General features: G+C 45.0%; 1 protein-coding gene across 6 annotated transcripts in view; it reads left to right on the forward strand.

Moving 5' to 3' along the window:
- Window positions 1-18,754, forward strand: part of PAK2 (p21 (RAC1) activated kinase 2) — a 42,011-nt gene extending 23,257 nt beyond the window's left edge. For 4 of the 6 annotated variants that reach the window (XM_038145772.1, XM_038145776.1, XM_038145775.1 and 1 more), the window contains exons 3-15: window positions 2,524-2,624; window positions 3,096-3,246; window positions 3,813-3,844; window positions 4,201-4,308; window positions 5,570-5,702; window positions 6,143-6,206; window positions 6,635-6,683; window positions 8,526-8,638; window positions 8,803-8,920; window positions 10,768-10,867; window positions 13,321-13,517; window positions 14,181-14,318; window positions 15,228-18,754. In XM_038145772.1, coding sequence (XP_038001700.1) covers window positions 2,524-2,624; window positions 3,096-3,246; window positions 3,813-3,844; window positions 4,201-4,308; window positions 5,570-5,702; window positions 6,143-6,206; window positions 6,635-6,683; window positions 8,526-8,638; window positions 8,803-8,920; window positions 10,768-10,867; window positions 13,321-13,517; window positions 14,181-14,318; window positions 15,228-15,314 — 1,391 coding nt within the window. In that variant the 3' untranslated portion in view covers window positions 15,315-18,754. The remainder of the gene's footprint in view (window positions 1-2,523; window positions 2,625-3,095; window positions 3,247-3,812; window positions 3,845-4,200; window positions 4,309-5,569; window positions 5,703-6,142; window positions 6,207-6,634; window positions 6,684-8,525; window positions 8,639-8,802; window positions 8,921-10,767; window positions 10,868-13,320; window positions 13,518-14,180; window positions 14,319-15,227) is intronic. The other 2 variants (XR_005257976.1, XM_038145777.1) reach the window with 2 other exon arrangements.
- The last annotated feature ends 155 nt before the right edge of the window (window positions 18,755-18,909 follow it).

The following is an 18,909-nucleotide window of genomic DNA, read 5'->3' on the forward strand; positions in this document are numbered from 1 at the left end:
GCCATTATCCAGGAATGTTGTTTGGCTCTGCACATCTCTGTCCATATGATTTTGCAAGGTCCCTCCTGGCCAGCCTCATCTGCTCCTGGGTCCTCTCTTGGGAGGTTCTTGTGCTTTGGGGGACTTGCAGATGAAGAGATTTAGCAATTACACAGTTTCTGTCCCAAGTCTGAGCTAGTTCTGTGCTGAAATAATCCTAAGGGTTTGAAGGGATTATTTAATCACCAGTCATGGAAGATTTTTTCCCCCTGGTTCCATTGTTTAGGATAAATGAAGTGATAGTCATCTTCTTACTAGAGCGCTTTATTGCCATGAATTTTCTTGGCCTGACTTCTGAAGTGAAAGGAACCTCTGTGTGGTTTTGGAAAGCTTTAAAATAGTCCCCGAAAACCAGAAATGTTTGTCTCTGAGCAGAAAGTATTGAAGGAGGTGCTGAGGGCATCACCCAGATCGTGCATATCACGTGTTTGGGGGCACATTTTGGTGTGGTTTCAGCTGGAGCTCAGCAGCTCCAGGTGCACATCTGGAGTCAGCTGCCTGCTGCCTCCAGCTGTTGGGAAACAGCTGTGTTTCTTGCCTTGTGTTGGGATTTGGTTGGTGGGAAGCAAGGGCAGCCTGAGGTACTTTGCCCTGGGAAGTACCAAGGCTGACCCCTTGCTGGGTGCTGGTGGCTTCACTTGGGGAGGAGTCCAGTTGTATTTGAGGCACCTTCTTAATCAGACAGAGCCTTTCTCCAGCTCACCAAATCCTTCCAAAGGGCCAAATTCTGGGTCTCGTGACCAATAACAAAATGATGAAACATCCCTTTCTGCAGGACTGAAAGGGTAAGGCAGAACTTCCTCCAGACAGAGCGCTGCGCAGCACCCAGACCTGCCACATCCAGCACCTTCAGCGGGCTGCAGTCTCTCTTGGGGTGCTGCCACCAAGCTGTGCTAGCTTCTCATGTTCTCCTTACAGACTTTGCTCTTCGGGGCTCACCCGTGTCAGCAGAAAGACCACCGTGTGCAGTTGGGAAGGAGCGTTGCCCTGCACTGAAGGGATTCCCGTTTCAGTCCCGGGCAGGGGCCGGGCGGCAGCGTGGCCTCGCCGTGGCCTTGTTCTCGGGGCTGAGGATGTCCTGCCAGCACATGACTCACCGGGCTTGCCTCTGGCTGGGGCTGTTTGTTTGAAGTGCTGCTCTGCTGTTCCTGTGGGCAGAGCAATGGGTTTGAGTGCCCTTTCCTTGCCTGCTCATGGGATCTGTGTGTTTTTGGAAGGAGTGGGTTTATTTACCCGGCACATGCTGAAGGGCTTGAGCACCAGCTCCTGTTCACTGCACGTCAAGTGCTCCCAAACAGGAGCCTTCCTGAGAAATACAACTTTATATATATATATAATGTTCTCCCTTGCTTCCACGTAAAAATCTACAAGGACTAGGGCAGAAATTGTTCTTCCCTTGGTTCTCACAGCAGCGAGTTTCTCCTGTGCTGTTGATGAAACATCTGACAGCCCGATTGCTTTTTGGCTCTGCCCTGTGCAGCCATATTAAAGATATCCTGTTTATAACAGCCGTGTCTTTCCACGGCATTGTTCAGCTGGAGGCAGCCCACATGGCTTTTCGTTCTGGAGTATTGTCCTCGCTCCCCGTGCTTCCCTTCCCAGCAGGAGGGGATTTCAGATGGATTCCTGGCTCTGAGCAGCACCATCTTTGCCTCCTGTGTAGTAACCAAGAGAGTGCTGGCTTACCTGCTTTTTCTGTACTCAAACAAACAACAGGACTTTTAAGGTGAATTTAGAAACAAAGTAGAAAAATTAAATTAAAACAAACCCCTCCCCCGAGCCACGCCCTGAAAACTCCCAAAACAAACAAACAAAAATCCAAAGCCCGAGGTGTTAGAAAATATCTTATAAATTCAATTGACTCTAGGTTGGATTGTGCACGTGGTCCTCCTAATTATTTGTTCCTGCTTCTGGTACTTATTATGCTTCCCCCCACCTTTAATTTAAATTAAGTAATTGCTCTGAGGCTATAAACTCTTATCTTCATCACAGGAAGTCTTAGTTTGCATTAATTACCTTGAATTGAAGCAGTGAGGCAACTGAGTTTTAAGTGTCTTTAGGGTGAACTTGAGGTTGAACTGAAGTTGTCTTTTCTGCTGTTCTTAATCTATATTATAATATCCTTTTTTGCATTGTAAACATTTAATATGTTTAGATTTCATGTGCTCAACAGAGCACTCTGGTGCTCTTAATAATCTCTTATTTTCTTGCTGCCAGAGAATAAATTATTTGAATGGAACAAGGAATCACAGAATCCCAGCACAGTTTGGGTTGGAAGAGAATTAAAGCCCATCCAGTCCCACCCCTGCCATGGCAGGGACACCTTCCACTGTCCCAGGTTGCTCCAAGCCCTGTCCAACCTGGCCTTGGACACTTCCAGGGATCCAGGAGCAGCCACAGCTTCTCTGGGCACCCTGTGCCAGGGCCTCACCACCCTCACAGGGAAGAATTTCTTTCTAACATTGAGATCTTTGTCTTTTTCAGGAAGCAAGAAGAAGGAAAAGGAAAGGCCAGAAATCTCCCCGCCGTCAGATTTTGAACATACCATCCATGTTGGCTTCGATGCTGTCACTGGAGAGTTCACTGTGAGTATTCCTGCCTTGGAGCAGCTCAGGGAGTAACACCACGGGTCAGTGCTGCAGTGAAGCCGAGGCAGAGCTTTAGAATAAAGTGCAATTTAGTCTTTATTTCTACCGAGGAGCTGTTTTTCCTTTGTGCTTGTACAGCACACTGTGACCTGTTAGTGCTTCTGCAATGCCAGCGGCACATCTGATGCTTTGTGTCACCTCCCTGACAAACCCTCTTCAGTTTGCTTTCTTCGCTGGGTAACACTGGATCTGTTGAGTGTTTTTGTGTTCCCACTCCTCACATCTGGCCCAGCATACCTGGAGGAGTTGTGTCCTCTGATCTGTGTTTCCACCTTTGGCTCCCCATCCTACTCCGTCGTGTGCTTAAGGCTGCGCATGTTATGCTTTTATAGAGGGAAGAAATTTGTTTTGCTTTCAAAAAACCTTTAAAATCCAAAAAGGATGCTTTAAATCCCCTGGTTTTTTCAGGGAATGCCGGAACAGTGGGCTCGGTTGCTGCAGACCTCAAATATCACCAAGCTAGAACAGAAGAAAAACCCCCAGGCGGTACTAGATGTGCTGAAATTCTACGACTCCAAAGACACAGCGAAACAGAAATATCTGAGTTTTTCTGCTCCAGGTGAGAGCCAAGCGTGCAAGACACTGGAGTTGGGAATTTGGAGCACAGTCTTCCTTTATGTCAGAGTGATAAATCAGGTTCAAGTGCTCAGATCGAGGTGCATTTCAATGAGGCACAAATGTACAAAGATGGATTTAAGACTGACTGGAAACTGGCGTTGTCCAGTTAATTTCCTGTTTTAAGTGGAGAGGGGAAGAAAGGGAACTGGATCATTCAGAACAGCAGCCAAAATGAGCTTGAATGGGCTGTGTTTATCAAGCTGGGGCTCTGGGACTGGGATGAACTGGTTTTGTGCTGGAGGCCTTGCTCCTCACAGCTGTCTCTGAACTTGATGTCACCAGCTGGTGACATCAGCCATGCAGAATAATTTGTGACTCCTAGATGGGGGGCTGAGAGAAGGACTGTCCCACAAGCAGGTGCAGTTTTACAGCTTTTCTTCCAAATTCTCTCTGAAAGTAGCTTAGTTAATAAGGTTTTGTAATATTCTTACCCTGTACTCGACAAAGTTCACTTTTTATTACTGCTTTTCTGATGATTTTATGTATTCTGCTATTTGTCCTGTTTAGAAAAAGATGGTTTCCCTTCAGGAACACCAACGGTGAGTGTGTTTACTATTATTTGGATATTCTGGGGTGCATACAGGTTCAGGTTTTCTGTACTTGTTATATCCTGAATCTTGAAGTATTAAACTGTATAAAGATTAAAAGTATAAAAATTAAGAATTTTTTTGTGGAATAGAAGCACTGAGTGGTCAATTGCATGTTTCACTGCAGCAACAGTGTTTGAGTCTCATAATAAAATGTAATGACTGAAGGATAGACTGAGTGGTTTATTTTCTTTTGACATTAGTAAGAATTATTTTCTCTTAATGTGAAGAAGAAAACATGAAGTCTTTAGTACTGTGGGAGAGACAATTCATTTATTTGTCTTTTTTAAACTTTGGTAAAAATGTAGACCAATGCCAAAGGTTCAGAACCATCAACAGCTGTGGCAGATGATGATGAGGATGATGAAGAGGCTCCTCCTCCTGTGATTGCTCCACGGCCAGATCACACAAAATCGGTGAGCAGCTGTAAAACTGACAGACCTGCATTTCTCAGCATTGCAGAACTTCTGCCTTTTAGGGAAGTATTTTATTTGGGCAATGAGCTGCTGTTAGTTTTTAAGGGAAAAGTTCTGTTTCTTGAATTTGCTAAGAAAATACCTAATTTCTGAATATCAGTTGGATAAGAAGTCCTGTAGTTAATAGAATCATAGGATCATTTAGGCTGGAAAAGACCCCTCAGATCGTTGAAATTTGTCAATTTGTTTGTCAGCCTGTGTTGAAGATGTCCAGTTACGCTTTCCTTCAACACAAGATGTGAGGAGGAGGAGGATTCTTATACCTGTAGGCTGTTTGTGTGACTTTGTGTAGCACAGTGATACAGGTGTAATGTATTTGCTTTCCTTTATTTGATTGGGTTGCAGTGTGGTAGCCCCTCCAAGTACACCACCTAAACCCCAACCAATGCAAATTTTGGATTTGAAAGCTTATTTCCCTCACAAAGTCCTCAGCACTACAGGAACAGTGAAATCCTAGAGAAGATGTTAATTAAGTTTTAGGGCAGCCCTCATCTACACACCTTGGTAATGGTGTCCCAGGGGTCCCACTTACTCCAGCTCTTTGTTTTGGCTGTGAGAGCTGTGCATTTTGCCTCTCTGCTGCCCGCTTTTTCCAGGAGTGCAAATGTGAATTATGTTTATTTGTCTAGGGATGTTGCTTTATAATTTCCCACTCTTGGGATTTAGACATATAAAAGGTGAGAGATCTACAGCTGGATATTTCTGGAGTAGCTGTGTGTATCTGTGAAAAGTTCAGGAGGAAATTAACTAAAGCTCCAAGAAATTAAATCCCTTAAAAAAACCTTAAACTGGGGACAACACGGAAATATTTGAGACTCTCATCCTTCTTTTGGTGGCATCTTTTTGATGGTAGTCAAGCATCTTTTTCCTTTAGATCTTAGTAGAGGTTGATCTCACTATTAAATAGTGGTTTCTGCTCTGTTAACTGGTAGGGGTTATAAAGAATAAGCAGATAAAAAACTGAGAAAACCCCTGTGGAATCTCCTAGCATCCTCTCTGTTCAGGAGGTGCCTGCACCTCTTTGAGAGGTCAGTAATGTTGCCAGCATCTTGTTTTGTGGAGCTTTAACGTGTCTCAGGTCTAATTTCTGCCTTACACCTGTTATAAAATGTTGCTTGGGGATCTTTGCAGACTGTGGTGGGTTTCAGCTGCAGGTCGGTGGTGGCAGAGCAGGTGCTCAGGTCTCTGGTTTCCCTTACAGATTTACACCCGCTCTGTCATTGACCCCATCCCCGCCCCGGCCGGTGACACCTGCGCCGACAGCGCCTCCAAAGCAGGGGACAAACAGAAAAAGAAAACCAAGATGTCAGATGAAGACATCATGGAAAAACTACGTAGGTGCCTTCATTTCGGATAAGCAGGGGAGCAGTGTCAGAGTTTTGGCCTCACCCTTGCTTTGTGTGCAGTGCTTGGGTAGCTTTGTGTCCAGCAGCAGCTGAGAGCGCTGCGCTGCCTCGGGGGGGTTTGTAATGCTTGGAGCCCTGTGGGGTGGAAAACAAGGATAGAACAGGTTTGGGTTTGTGTCATACACGCACATCACAGTGTCACAACTGGACTTCAATCAAACCATAGTAACACAGAATAGTTTCTGCTGTGGCTTGTTCCATAACCATCTTGGTGATGATTTTTCACTGTGTTAATGCTCCCCTGCAGCTTTGGTGCACCAGCTTTGCTACTTGAGCTGAGCCACTCTTGTGTCTATCCTGGCCAGGCCAGCCCTGCTGTTGAGGGGCAGTGGAACTGGACTGACTTTCTGATTGTTTTTTTCTTTCAGGCACTATTGTAAGCATAGGAGATCCCAAGAAAAAATACACCAGATATGAAAAAATCGGGCAGGGGTAAGTATTGACCCAGCTTTTATCCCCAGTGGGCCAGTGTTAGCAGCAGGGTGCTGTTTTCTGCCTCACACCACTTCCTGTGCAGGCAGAGATGTTGGCTGCATTCAGCAGACAAATCACAGAATTCCACCCTAGTTAGGGTGCGAAGGGACCTTAGAGCCCATCCCTAAAGTTCCACCCCCTGCCATGGGCAGGGGCACCTTCCACTATCCCAGGTTGCTCCAAACCCTGTCCAACCTGGCCTTGAGCACTTCCAGGGATGAGGCAGCAAACAGTAAAGCAGATAAACAGTGAAGGCATCACTGGAAAAGTGGTGGAAATTTTGAATTGAAAACTGAAACAGTTTTGTGGTTTTGACTTGGCTGTTCATGTGTGTTTGTTGCACAGGGAGATGCAGCTTGCTGTAACATTTTTCTTTCTCTTCACAGGGCTTCAGGTACAGTTTTCACAGCTATTGATGTGGCAACAGGGCAGGAGGTAAGATTCCTCTGTTCATTTTTTGTTTAAATCTTCTTCTGTAGGTGCCCAGAATTATTTGAGTGCTTTCCTTCCGTGGCTCCCATCTCTATCACCTCTCAGATCTGTTTGTCATAGTCAGTTGTAACAGTGTGCCTTGCTCTGTAGTAATCAGATGTTGAAAGCTAGAAACAGAGTCTTTCCAATGAAAAGCAGAGAGAGTGAGGTGTTCCAGAAGGGGGTTTGTAAAATGGTTTATCCTTTGAGAACTGCAGGCATTGTTGTGTTATGTTTTCAGAAGTAAAATTTTGTTTAGTCTTTGCACTTGGCTGTGTCTGTCTCTAGGGAAGCAGTTTGTCTGGTGTGATGCCCTCAGAATGTCTTCTCCATGTCTTCTCTTTGCTTTCATCCCTTGGTTTCTCCAGTGAAATGGGTGGCATCAGCAGTACTCTGCATGTTTGTCATCCAGTGGCCATATCTTGGGAGACAACCCAGAGGGCTTTTGGGACTCAGATTTTAGGAATTATTTGTCTCTGTTTAACTTCAGATTTCCTTAATTTTCTTTCATGTTTTTTTATTTAAGTTCTTTCCTAAATTTTCCTTTAAATATCCACAAGTAGGCATTCTTTAGGGCAGTGATAAGTAAATGCCCTTTCAGCAGTAACCACACTCAGCAGTCCTGCAGTGGAGCACTACAACTTGATGTACCATGAGCCTTGCCATCACCTCCGTGTCTCTTAGTTTGCTCTCTACACGCTGCAGTATTTCATGTCCTCTTGCTGATTGCAGAGTGAATTTTGGGGTCCAGGGCCTCTCTTTGCCCTGCTCTGCACTTTGCCAGGCAGTTGATGGCTTGCAGCCTTCATGCAGTGCTCGGGTTTCCTCTGCTTAATGCCTGAGGATAGAGTTAGGTTTATTCATCACTAAGAGGAACACTCTTCTCAGAGCTACACAGTGACAGGACAGGAGGGAACAGACAAAAATTGCCATAAGGGAAATTCTAGTTAGATATTGGAAATTTTTCCCTCTCAGGCAGGATGATTTGGCATGGCACAGGAGCTCGAGGTCTCCGTTCCAAACTCCCACAAGACCCTCAGCAACCTGCTCCACCTCCAGTCATAGTTATTTTGTCACTCCGTGCTGCAGAATGATGAGAATTTATTACTTTCATGTCCTTGGCAATATAATAACAATCATTTTTACAGGATAATGTTGGTTCTTGTGTTTGGTTTTGGAGTCAGCCCAGGTTGTCTTGCAGAACTCCAAACTGCCTCCTCCAAGTGTTGGAGTTAACAGAGCTGGGATGTTTCTTCTCCATTGTAAACTCTGTAGTACTTGGCCTTGTTAGCTTATTTCCTGGATGAGGTGGGCCTTTATCTTCCCTTTTCTTTTTTGGATAGCTCATTAATGACTTTGAGAGGAATTCCTTCTGCCTCCCAGCATTCCTTATACCCAAACACCAGTTTGGTCAGAATAAAGAACAACAAACTGCCCCACCTTGCAATGGTGGGCTCAAATTTTCTCTCTGAGTTGCTACAGGATTCTCTTCTGCTTCAGGCCTGTTGATTAGGCATTGAGTGAATATCCCTCTGTCTCCTGAATGCCCTTTGCAGTCTGGTCTGGCCTCTCTCACTGTTAGTGGATCCTTTCAGCTGCAAGAGGATGATGGCTACAAGTTGTGTGCTGATCAAGCTGGATTCTTTTAAGTTGGGTGCTGATAAATAAGCAACTTGCCAGCCACAAACTGTTCTAAACTCCTTTAATCCTGTTACAGGGTTCCTTCTGCCTTTTCACTGTATGAAGTGTGACTGAAAGGTTTGGGTACTGAGGTTTGAGATTGCTGTTTTATTTTGCCCTATTCAGGTGGCTATTAAACAGATCAATTTGCAGAAACAGCCCAAGAAAGAGCTGATAATTAATGAGATCTTGGTAATGAAGGAGCTAAAGAACCCCAACATAGTCAACTTCCTGGACAGGTAAATGCAGCCAGCTGGCTGATTCCTCATCCCCAGGGTTACAGGAGGTTATCCCTTGCACAGACCTGCTCTTCCTCTACCTAAGGGTCTTGCAAGCAGACGAGGCTCTCTGTAGACTGTCACCCTGATGGCACAGGGACATGCTTTTGGTTTTCTCTTTGTAGTTACCTCGTAGGGGATGAATTGTTTGTGGTGATGGAGTATCTGGCTGGAGGCTCTCTAACAGATGTGGTCACAGAGACGTGTATGGATGAAGCACAGATTGCTGCTGTCTGCAGAGAGGTGAGTGTGAGGGGCTGGGTTGAGGAATGAAAGTGCTCCCTGTTCCCCTAATTTTTATGGCATGCTCAGGTTAGCACTAATTGCCACAATTGCTGCTGAAGCTGTTGAGTAAAGAATGAATGGTACCGTGAGCAGAAATCAAAATTGCAGAAAATAACAAAATTAAGTTAACTCAGGAAACTGGGGCTTTGCAAGTTGTAAGACAAAAGAGCTACAGTGGCTTTTGGGAACGTTTGGTGACGGAGCAAATAAAGTCTGTGGGTTTGGTACCTGGGGTGCCTCGTCCTGCTGACAGTGTTAACAGAAAGATATGAATAATGTGGACTGTTATTAACAGAATAATATGAACAAAGTTCAGGGAGGAGCAATAGAGAAGTTTAGCAGCTGGAAGGAATGGCTTTTTTAACTTGGACTAACAAAGAACATTCAGAGGCACTAAGAAAAAATCTGCATATTCATGTATGGGTAATGTAGAAAGGAGAAAAAAAAAAGAAAAATAAAAACTGAAAGCTTTGAAGCGTTTTCCAGAAGGAAAAGGGGAATGGTGTTTGCTCACAGTTTGAGCGTGGATCTGCTGAAACAGGAGTATGTTTAACATACACTAAAATAAAGATGAACTGTGTGCAGACTATCCCTTTCCCACTTTATCATTCCCATAGTGTGTGATATCTATAGTTCTGTGTCAGCTAAGCTTTCTTTATGGATTTCTCAGGAAAATAATGCTCCAGAAGGTTGTAGATGGAATAACTTTGAGGTTGCAGTAAGATTTCAAATGAAAGTGTTAAAAGCAGCTGATATCACATCTTATCAGTGGTTTCTGCCCTGAGCAAGTGCCAGTATCCAGCTCAGGCTTGATTTTATCGTGGCAGAAGGAGAATTGTGTTATCTGCTGTGCAGGAGAAACTGGAGGCTTTTTAAAAGCCCATCTGACTCCATCAGCATGACGAGAGGTTTTGTGACTCACCCCAAGGGAGGGGAGGGAAAGCAAACTTGCACAGTAACGTGTATGGACAGGGAATGGTTTCCAGAGAAACCAGAGCTGGAAGCAGAGAACCAAAAGAGTAACTATTTACTGTGACAGTAATCAACTTTTCTGAGGAAGAAATCAAATATTGAGCTATTGTACTCTGTCAAAACTCTGCTGCCCAGTGTTTTAGGTACATTTAGTTTTGCAAATCAGTGTCACTTTGCTAAAGCAACCAAGATTAAAAAAAAAAACCAAAAACTCAGTGGGGACATCTGTGCCAAGCTGCAAATGGCAAATGTTCTGCTTAGATGGAAAGAGAAAAATCTGGCTTTTGTTCTTTTGCCTTTTATTCTCAAATAACAAAAGTAAATTTCATTATGGCTTTGGGCAGCAACTTAGTGTGAAAGGTTTTCATCTAAAAACAATGCAAACCAGTATTAGAGCCTTTCAGAATGAAGATGTTTTACAGCCTTCACTGGAGAAGTTGTGTGGATGTTGGACATGAAGCCTCACCAATTCCTCTTGGTGAGACCTCAGCCTGAAAAGCTTTCACTTAATCCTTTATGGTTCCACAGCAGAACCTGTGGGATGTGCCAAAATTAACATCAGGGATTTCTGAGAGCATCTTGGGTGATGAGGAATTTCAAGGATTCATTTGTTAAGATAGGGAAACTCCGCGGTGAAATGATTTTTGAGCTCCTGAAATCCAGAGTGTATTTTTTTTTAGCCCAAGAGCTTCCTCTGCTGGTTATTTTCAATAATACCTTTCTTTTCTTGCTCTCGGAGCTGGCTGAGGGTGTGAACATGGCTTTGAATTTGTGCTCGTGTGCAGCAGCTCTGTTCCTGAATGCTGAGTGGTGTTTTTTTCTCTCCTATCCAGTGCTTGCAAGCGCTCGAGTTCCTCCATGCCAACCAGGTGATCCACAGGGACATAAAGAGTGACAATGTGCTGTTAGGAATGGATGGATCAGTTAAATTAAGTGAGTAGCAGACAATTGTTTCACCTTCTGTTTCCCTTTTGCAGGAATCTCTGGCTCGGAGTGTGTAAATCGGTAGAAGGAGAATTGGCAGGGAAATTTAAGGTGGTTTTTATTGACTGTGAGTAATAGAAACCAATTCTGTTATAAAATATGTATCAGACAGCAGGTGCTGATACTCTGAGAGCCCTCAGACTGGGGCTGTGAACGTGTTGGCCCGGAAGGATGTTGAAGCAAACCTGTGGCCCCATGAATTCGTTGGTAAATAGGAAGTAACTGGCACAGACAGTGAAGCAAAATGGGAATGATTGCAAGAGCAAAGTTGCAGCAAACTGCAGTGGCTTTGTTAGGATGATGGGAATTGATGTTAATGCTTTGGTCCATTCATGAAAAGGCCACTAACAAGAAAAATGGGCATTATTGGTCATTTAATGCAGTCTAGTCTAACCCTGTACCTTTTCTTGGACTGGAAGCTTAACACTTTTATGAATATAATAATGACAAAACAAACTACTTGCTTTTCAGGTAATGGTTATGCATGCATGGGCTTGGATAGTAAATCCTTTTCTGGTGTGTGTAAATAAAAATGATGTGACAGCACTGGTAGCTGTCAGGACTGTTGAGAAAGAGGTGCATTATCTGCCTTTCTTGTATGTAGGAATGCACATAAAACAATCAAAGAGTTAAGGCAAAAAGGAGTGAAGCAAAAAGTGTTTCCAGTAGGAATTTGAAGTGCCATGAAAATGTGTCTTAGCAATATTCCTGTTCTAGATGGTTTGCAGTCTCATTTTTATTTATGAGATGGAGTGTGAAGAAAGATTACCAGCAGCCTGATTTGCATACCAGCATTGCTGGATGCACTGATGTGTCTGTGCACAAGCTGTTGAGTCAGATGCTGAGGAGAGGTGGACACTTACAGCAGAGGATGTGGCTGAGAAGAGTTAGCTGGAGAGGGATCAAAATTGCAAAAGAGGTGTCAAAGCAAAGTGGCCAAAGGACTGAGTTAATATCCGAGTCAAAATCATCATGCCAGCACATCGGGGGAGGATGAGGAGGGAGGAGACACAGGAGAAGACAGGAGTCAGCTGCAAAAATTCCCTGTATGAAGGGGAGGTGCTGTATTCAGTGCTGAACAAGCTGTTCTGGGGCTCTTCTTTAGCAGAAGTTTGGGGTGGGAGAAGCTGCACCTTCTTTTTGAACTCTTCCCCTTCTCTGAGGGAGTCTGGTCACAGGACAGGTGTCACCACTGCAGCTACACATGCTGCTGGTGGGTGAAACTGTATTCCTGCCTGTCTTCTTCCTCTGTGCTGGTGGCTGGTGCTGGAGGCCTGGCTGGCAGGTCAGGAGAGCACAATGCTACTGCATCTCTGGGCTGGTCATGGAAATGGGCCATGCTGGGAGGTGACTGTGACACCTTGATAAGGCAAAAAACCTGCAGGAGGAACTTGGTGACTCCTATAGGGTTGGTTTTTATTTGGTGGTTTTTTGTTGTTTTTTTTTTAAGGCTGCATTTTGACTGTCAGAGTGGGTTAGTTCTGTGTTAAATGGTCTCGGTACAACTTGGCACTTCCATGTCTTGGCACTTTCCTCAGCACTGCTTGGCATAACACTTCCAAAATCACCCTGGAATTTAAATTTCTCTCTCTCTTCTCTCCCTCTCTCTCTCTCTCTTTCTCTAACTCAGTGTCAGTGATAAGGTAATATCTGTCTCCTGCCTTAACTGTGTTCTTATTGATGCTTTACATGCCTGGGAAGTGGGAGTGCTGCAGCTGGATAAAGTAACATGATGGGACATGCATTGCTGCTGCACCTGAAGGCTATAGGAATAGGTGACTTTTCTCGTTTTCTTGAGTGTGGTTGTTCTCTTTGGTAGTTACCTTGTGGAAAGGTTTGTTTGTCCAGGTTCCTGCTCTTGAGTGGGGTAGCACTGCACTTCCCTGGAGCCTTGTTTCCGTGTCTGTCGGCTGTAGTACCTGTATAGATGGCCAAAGTGCTGTGAAATGTTGACCTCAGTAGCTGCACAAGTACAATCTGTTTAGCAGGGCAGAAGCCGTGGATTGTGGATGGATTTCTTCTAATTCAGGCTGTATAACATGCCAGATGCAGAACACTCTGCCTGTGTTCTGCCTGATTGCTTACTTTGACTGTTACCATTCTAGAACTCTTGATGGAAGGACTGGGCAAAACACCATTCTTCTGCAGGGTAATTCTTGTTTCCAGAGGACAAAAGCCTTGTCTTCACTCCACGGAATTCTGCCCTGCTTAAGCACCTTCAGGTTTTGTATTTTCATTGCACGTTGGCTTTTTAAATCCGGAGAATGTAGCGGGGGAGGAAAGAAGAAACTGCCCCCAAACCCCTCTCAATGAAATGTATGTGTAGCAATAGAACAGTCTTCTAGGAAAACCACTTCTTGGGGTGCACCAGTTTAACCTCTTAAACTTCTGTTGTCCCGCAGCTGACTTTGGGTTCTGTGCCCAGATCACCCCTGAGCAGAGCAAGCGCAGCACCATGGTGGGGACTCCGTACTGGATGGCTCCCGAGGTGGTGACACGGAAAGCCTACGGCCCCAAGGTGGACATCTGGTCCCTGGGCATCATGGCTATTGAGATGGTGGAAGGAGAGCCCCCGTACCTCAATGAGAACCCCCTGAGGGTAAGAAGCCCTGGTGTTGCTGGAACTGGGTGTTCACCACTGTCAGTAGTTGTTCATTAATTGCATCTGCGTTAAAAAGGAAATGAAATGAAAAAGCCAACAAGCTTCAGCAGTACAAGAAAATTCCTCCAAAGGAAGAATTTGCAGTCAGCCTTACCCTGACTCCTCATCCCTGGAAGTGTCCAAGGCCAGGTTGGACGGGGCTTGGAGTAACCTGGGCTAGTGGAAGGTGTCCCTGCCCAAGGCAGGGGGTGGAGCAAGTTGGGCTTTAAGGTCCCTTCCAACCCAAACCAGTCTGGGATTCTGTGATGGTACTTAGAAGATTTGCCTGCCTGTAAATAAAACAGAGGACTTTGACCTCAGACCTCTGTGATAGTCTGGGGAAAGTAAACCCAAGAGATCATGGAAAGTGCTGCTGTGTCACAAACTGATGTTTTCTTTGCTAAGGTCAGTATCTGTTGCCAAAAGATCTTGAACATTATTTTGGCTACTAGCAAGAATAGGTCATAAGTGCCTATTCATGTGGCATTTTTACAGTTCTGATCTCTGAAGCTGAGGAGAAGTAGCTGCAGAGCCCTCTCATCTGAGGGCTTGCCACAAGGCAGGTCAGTTTGGCATCTTTTAAAGCTTGGTTTTGGCTATATCTTATTCTTCATTTTACAGGCTTTATATTTGATAGCAACTAATGGCACACCAGAACTCCAGAACCCCGAGAAACTGTCGCCAATATTCCGAGATTTCTTGAACCGATGTTTGGAGATGGATGTGGAGAAAAGAGGATCAGCCAAAGAATTGCTACAGGTGAGACTCCACTTCTTCTCACAGTGAGGTCCAGAAGGCAGAGTCAGGTCACCCTGTGATGAACTACACCATAGACTGGCACCCTTTCTTCCTCTGTAGTGTGTGTTTTCTCCTGGGAACTGCAGTGAGAGCAGTTGGTAGGAAAGATTTATAATACACTCCAAAGTTATTCCATCATAATCTGTGATTTCACTCTGCCACTGCCAAAGTGTCCAGCAGTTTAGGAACTCCTTTCTGAGGGTGGCCATTGATAGCATTTGCATTGCTTTTCATACTTCCGCTTGCAAACGTCCCCCTCAGAACTCCTGATGAAATAATCTGCTGGTTTGACATCAGTGTTCAAGCCTTGAAGAGAAGAGTTTCCTTTCTCCCTGCTGGATTCTGCCCTACGAGCTGGAGCAGTGACACCATTTCTCCTTTTAGTTTTGATTTTGGATACTTTCTGTGCGCTGGGAAAAGGCTGGTTTGTTAAATGAGGTCTGCTTGTAGGCAGCATTGTGTGAAGGTGTGAGGGAATCACCGATGCCATTCCTGGGGAGAGCAAGGAGTAGCTCTGAGGCAGACGGTGTAGAGGCTTTCCCAGTAAAGCCAGCTGCTGCTTCTCATCTTTCTCTGATTATTTCTCGTTTAGATCTTTGTTTTGCTCATTGCAAGTGTAGCTTCAATACTCACCTTTTCCAAAACCAGTGAGATACTCCAGGAGAAACTCCATTGGGCAAGGCAGTGCTATCCCAGCCAGCTTGGGATGGTTTTGTCCTTGTAACCATCAGGAGAAACACATGACACAAGTCAGCAGCTAAAATGCAGAGTCACCGCTGCCTAGCTCCATGGAAACGTGAATCCTGCTGGAAATCAAACCTTTAAAGGTGTGTCTTTCACTGATTCCTCATGTTTCTGTCTTCCTGGCAGCATCCCTTCTTGAAACTGGCCAAACCTCTGTCCAGCTTGACGCCACTGATCCTGGCAGCCAAAGAAGCAATGAAGAGTAACCGCTAACATCCTGCCACAGCCTTCTTCCTTTTTTGTTCGTTTGTATTTTACAAATCTTTATAATATATGAAATTGTTACACTTCGGGGGGGAGGGAAGGGGTTTTTGTGGGGGTGGGAAACGTCTGCAAAAGGGAAGAAACTCTCATCCAGAAGACACCCAAATACATTGTGGCGACTCTATAGAGATCCCTGTCTGGGGTCCAGAAGGAATTGAGGGCTGAATTACTGGCCTTTGTGGGGTTTTTTTATTCTGATTTTTGTTTCCCAGACAGCCCAGAAATACCACTTGCTGTGCCCGGGGCTTTAAGGGGTTTTAACGACTTCGCTGTAACAGCTCCCGTTGTACCCTCTGGGTACTTTCAATACTTGAATGACAGATTCAAGCTTTCAGAGAGCAGTACTAATTTTACCTGCTGATCTCTTTGACTCTCCTCTTCCTCCCCTCTACCTGCAATCCCTGTGGGAAGCTCCCAGTGACCAGATTCGTGGCAGGTGTGGCGAATGTGAAGGTACATCTTGCCCCTCATTTCTTTTTCGGATTAGCTGTCGCTGTACTGTAGAACCAACAACTCGGTTACTTAAGGAATCACAATGTGTGGAGATTCTTTTCACTTTTTAAGATGAAAAAGGAGAGAGAGCGAGAGAGAGAGAGGGGGAAGAGAAGTATTCAGCTGTTTCTCATACCTGTGCTCTGCGGACATTTTTTTAAATCAAAAATGTGGCCTCTTTGTAGAACCTTAATGATCGGTCAAGTCTTTGGATGTGGGTTATGGATGTGTAGGTTGGGGTCAGATACTTTATTTATGATCAAATGATCAGTTCTAGTCAGGGCAAGAAAAAATTCCAGCTGTCTTCCTGTCTGCTCTTTTTTTCCCCTGTTAGACTTGCTGGCCAGAAGCTTGAGGGATAACGTGCTTGGTGCAGTGGGTGGTTCACAAACTTGTATCTGTGCTCTGACTTGGGCTTTGGAAGTTATGCTGGTGCCTTTGACTTTTTTTATTTTACATTTCCCTTCTTTGTATCAAATACATTTTTGTATATGTTGTAATTTCCCCCCTCCTCCCCCCGCCAAGCAAATAATGCATCAACCTATGGAGTTGTCAGAGTTTAAAGTATTAGAGCTATTTTTTTCCAGTTTTGTACGTGCTCCATTTGTACTAATGAAACCAGAAGAACAAATAACCAGATCTGAGGACACTGACGATACAGGATTTTGGAAACATGATCTGAACAGATGATGATGATGAACACCTGGAGATGCCAAAGTTGTGAGATGAAGCAGAGGGGAAGCAGTGCTGTCAGACCATCGTGGGGCCTGTTGGACTGGCTGGTGTCGCTCTGATCCTTGTCACTGAGGACTCTGTGCTAGCCAGGATGGCTGCAGCCAACCCTTCAACGCAACAAAAAGTGCCTCCTTCTGAAGGACAGCGGCAGCCTGAGCGGTTGAGTTCTTGGGGTGTTGCCAGGGTTGAGTTTAGCAGAGCCTGTGCCCCTTCTAATGCTACAGTCTGTGCATTTCAACCTCCCCAAGTGTTTAAGGAAGAGCCAAGTAGTACCAATGTGCCAAATGAGTCTGTGAAAGAATAACCATGACTTTAGTGGGATTGTATTGCATTCCCAGTGGGGCAGGGCCTGGGACAGACAGAGCTATGGTTGGTATGGACAGAGGACCCTGAATAACAATTTTTGCACACTTTTCCAAACATTGCTGGCAGGGGATAGAAATCATTTTCAGAGAATTTCAGTATCTCTATAGAGAGAATGACATTTTGGGGACTGGTAGCCAAGGTATGACAAAACAAACTTCCAAGTGAGAGTGGCTGGCAGGATGGCAGAGGCAGTTTGGGGGGTGATGGTGGAGGGGAGCAGGGCTGGGGTCTCACAGCCCCTGGGGGTCCTGTGGGGCCAGCAGGGTGCCTTGTTGGGGCAGGTTCAGCTTGTGTTCTGCTCCTGTCTGGTAGTTAACTATCTTAACTGTTCCTCACAGCGATAATCCTCTTTTGCTGTAAGTGTGAGAACAGTTATGGCTTTAAATTTTAAATTCAAGGAAGTGTCTCATGCCAGGTAAGGTAATCCAAGTGCATTTGCCTGGAAAAAAGTTTATTATGAGCCATGGGCACTGTAATCACCCTGTTTTGAGTGTGTCCTGGCTCCCTGGTCAAATGGAGCAGTGAGGAGGCTTGGCTGAGGGAAAAAACCTGTTGTACCAGTGGTTCCCTCTTTGTCCATTGCTGGCAATGGACTTGGTGAAACTCCTTGTGCCAGAGTTAAAATGGGAGCTTTTCTTTCTTTCATCTTTTTTTTTTTAATGGCACAATCTAGATAAATTTAGCTTTTTTAAAATAGAAAACAAGAAATCATAAGTAATTTTAACTTATTAGTTCACTTTTACTGGGGAATGAGAACGGTTTAAAACATATGTTGCAAAATTTGTCCAATTTAGCCTGCTTAGGAGACGATTTCTGAAGATTCAGCCATCCTAATGCACAAAACTTGGCCCAGCCCCAAGTTCCCAAACTGTGTGTGTGACCTGGGACAGCGCTCAGCTCCAAGGCTGGGAAGTGCCAGCATCTCCCTGGCCGCATGCAGCAGCTGTTCTGTGGCGAGGTTTCCACGGGGATCAGAGGTGGGGCTGGCAGGAGAGGAGAAGGAGAAGGTTTTTGTGCTGTGCTTTTGTGTCTGGAGGGTCAGGCATCGCTTTTCTGAGGGTGTCTGCAAGGTGAGAAGCTCCAAGGCGTGGGTTTTCCCTGGTGGGAGCAGAGCAGAGTCCTTGGGTGGGTGCAGGGCTGTCAGCTCTGCTGTGGCACTGGGGCAGGTGGAAATGATGGCAAGGGATGAGTTGCATCCAAATGTGGGGATTCCTGTGCATCCCTCTTGGGTGCCCACCCAAGATCCTGAGTGGGGATCAGATGTGCACACGATCTCTGTGGAGTGTCAGCTGGGCAGCTTGTGGCTGAGGTGCCAAGTGTGCAGGGAGTGTGAGATTCCTGGGATGTTGTTATCATAGAACAAACCAGAGTTTTTATTAAAAATAACCATGGGAATGAGCACTTTGCCCTGCCTTAGGTGTTAATGAGACTAATTGGAGCCTTCCCCCCTGGCTCTCTGTGCAGGGAGGTGCAAAGTTTTGGCTACGGCAGATGGGTCCCGTTGTCAGAGGGGCTGGGGAGGGAGCAGAAATGTGATTAAGGGTCTCTCCAGCTGGAATTGAGTCAATAAATCTCTCTGGTCTGTTTTTCCCTCTGTTCCTTATGCTGTTGATGGGAATGGAAGTAGGTGCAAGCTTTCTTTTTATTTTTTTAACTGTCTTCAGATGTTAATGTTGCCTTTTGTGTAATTTAATCCCATTATGTTATTTAATTGTTACTGCAATATTAACTACTGTATTTGTTGACTTCGTTTAATAACTGTTCTTTCAGGGCTAGAAATAAACTTTTAAAAAACCTTTGGGGTTTTTTTCCCCTTCTCCCTGTCATGAGTTTGTACCTTTGATAACAAGAGTATCTGAAAGGGTTCACGTGTCAGTGTTTTACTGAGATTAACAGATTGTATTTGTAATTAAGCTTCTTAGGAATGCCCAAATGATGGTGGATAGAAGTT

Source organism: Motacilla alba, chromosome 9, assembly GCF_015832195.1.
Source record: "Motacilla alba alba isolate MOTALB_02 chromosome 9, Motacilla_alba_V1.0_pri, whole genome shotgun sequence".
NCBI classification, from domain to species: domain Eukaryota; kingdom Metazoa; phylum Chordata; class Aves; order Passeriformes; family Motacillidae; genus Motacilla; species Motacilla alba.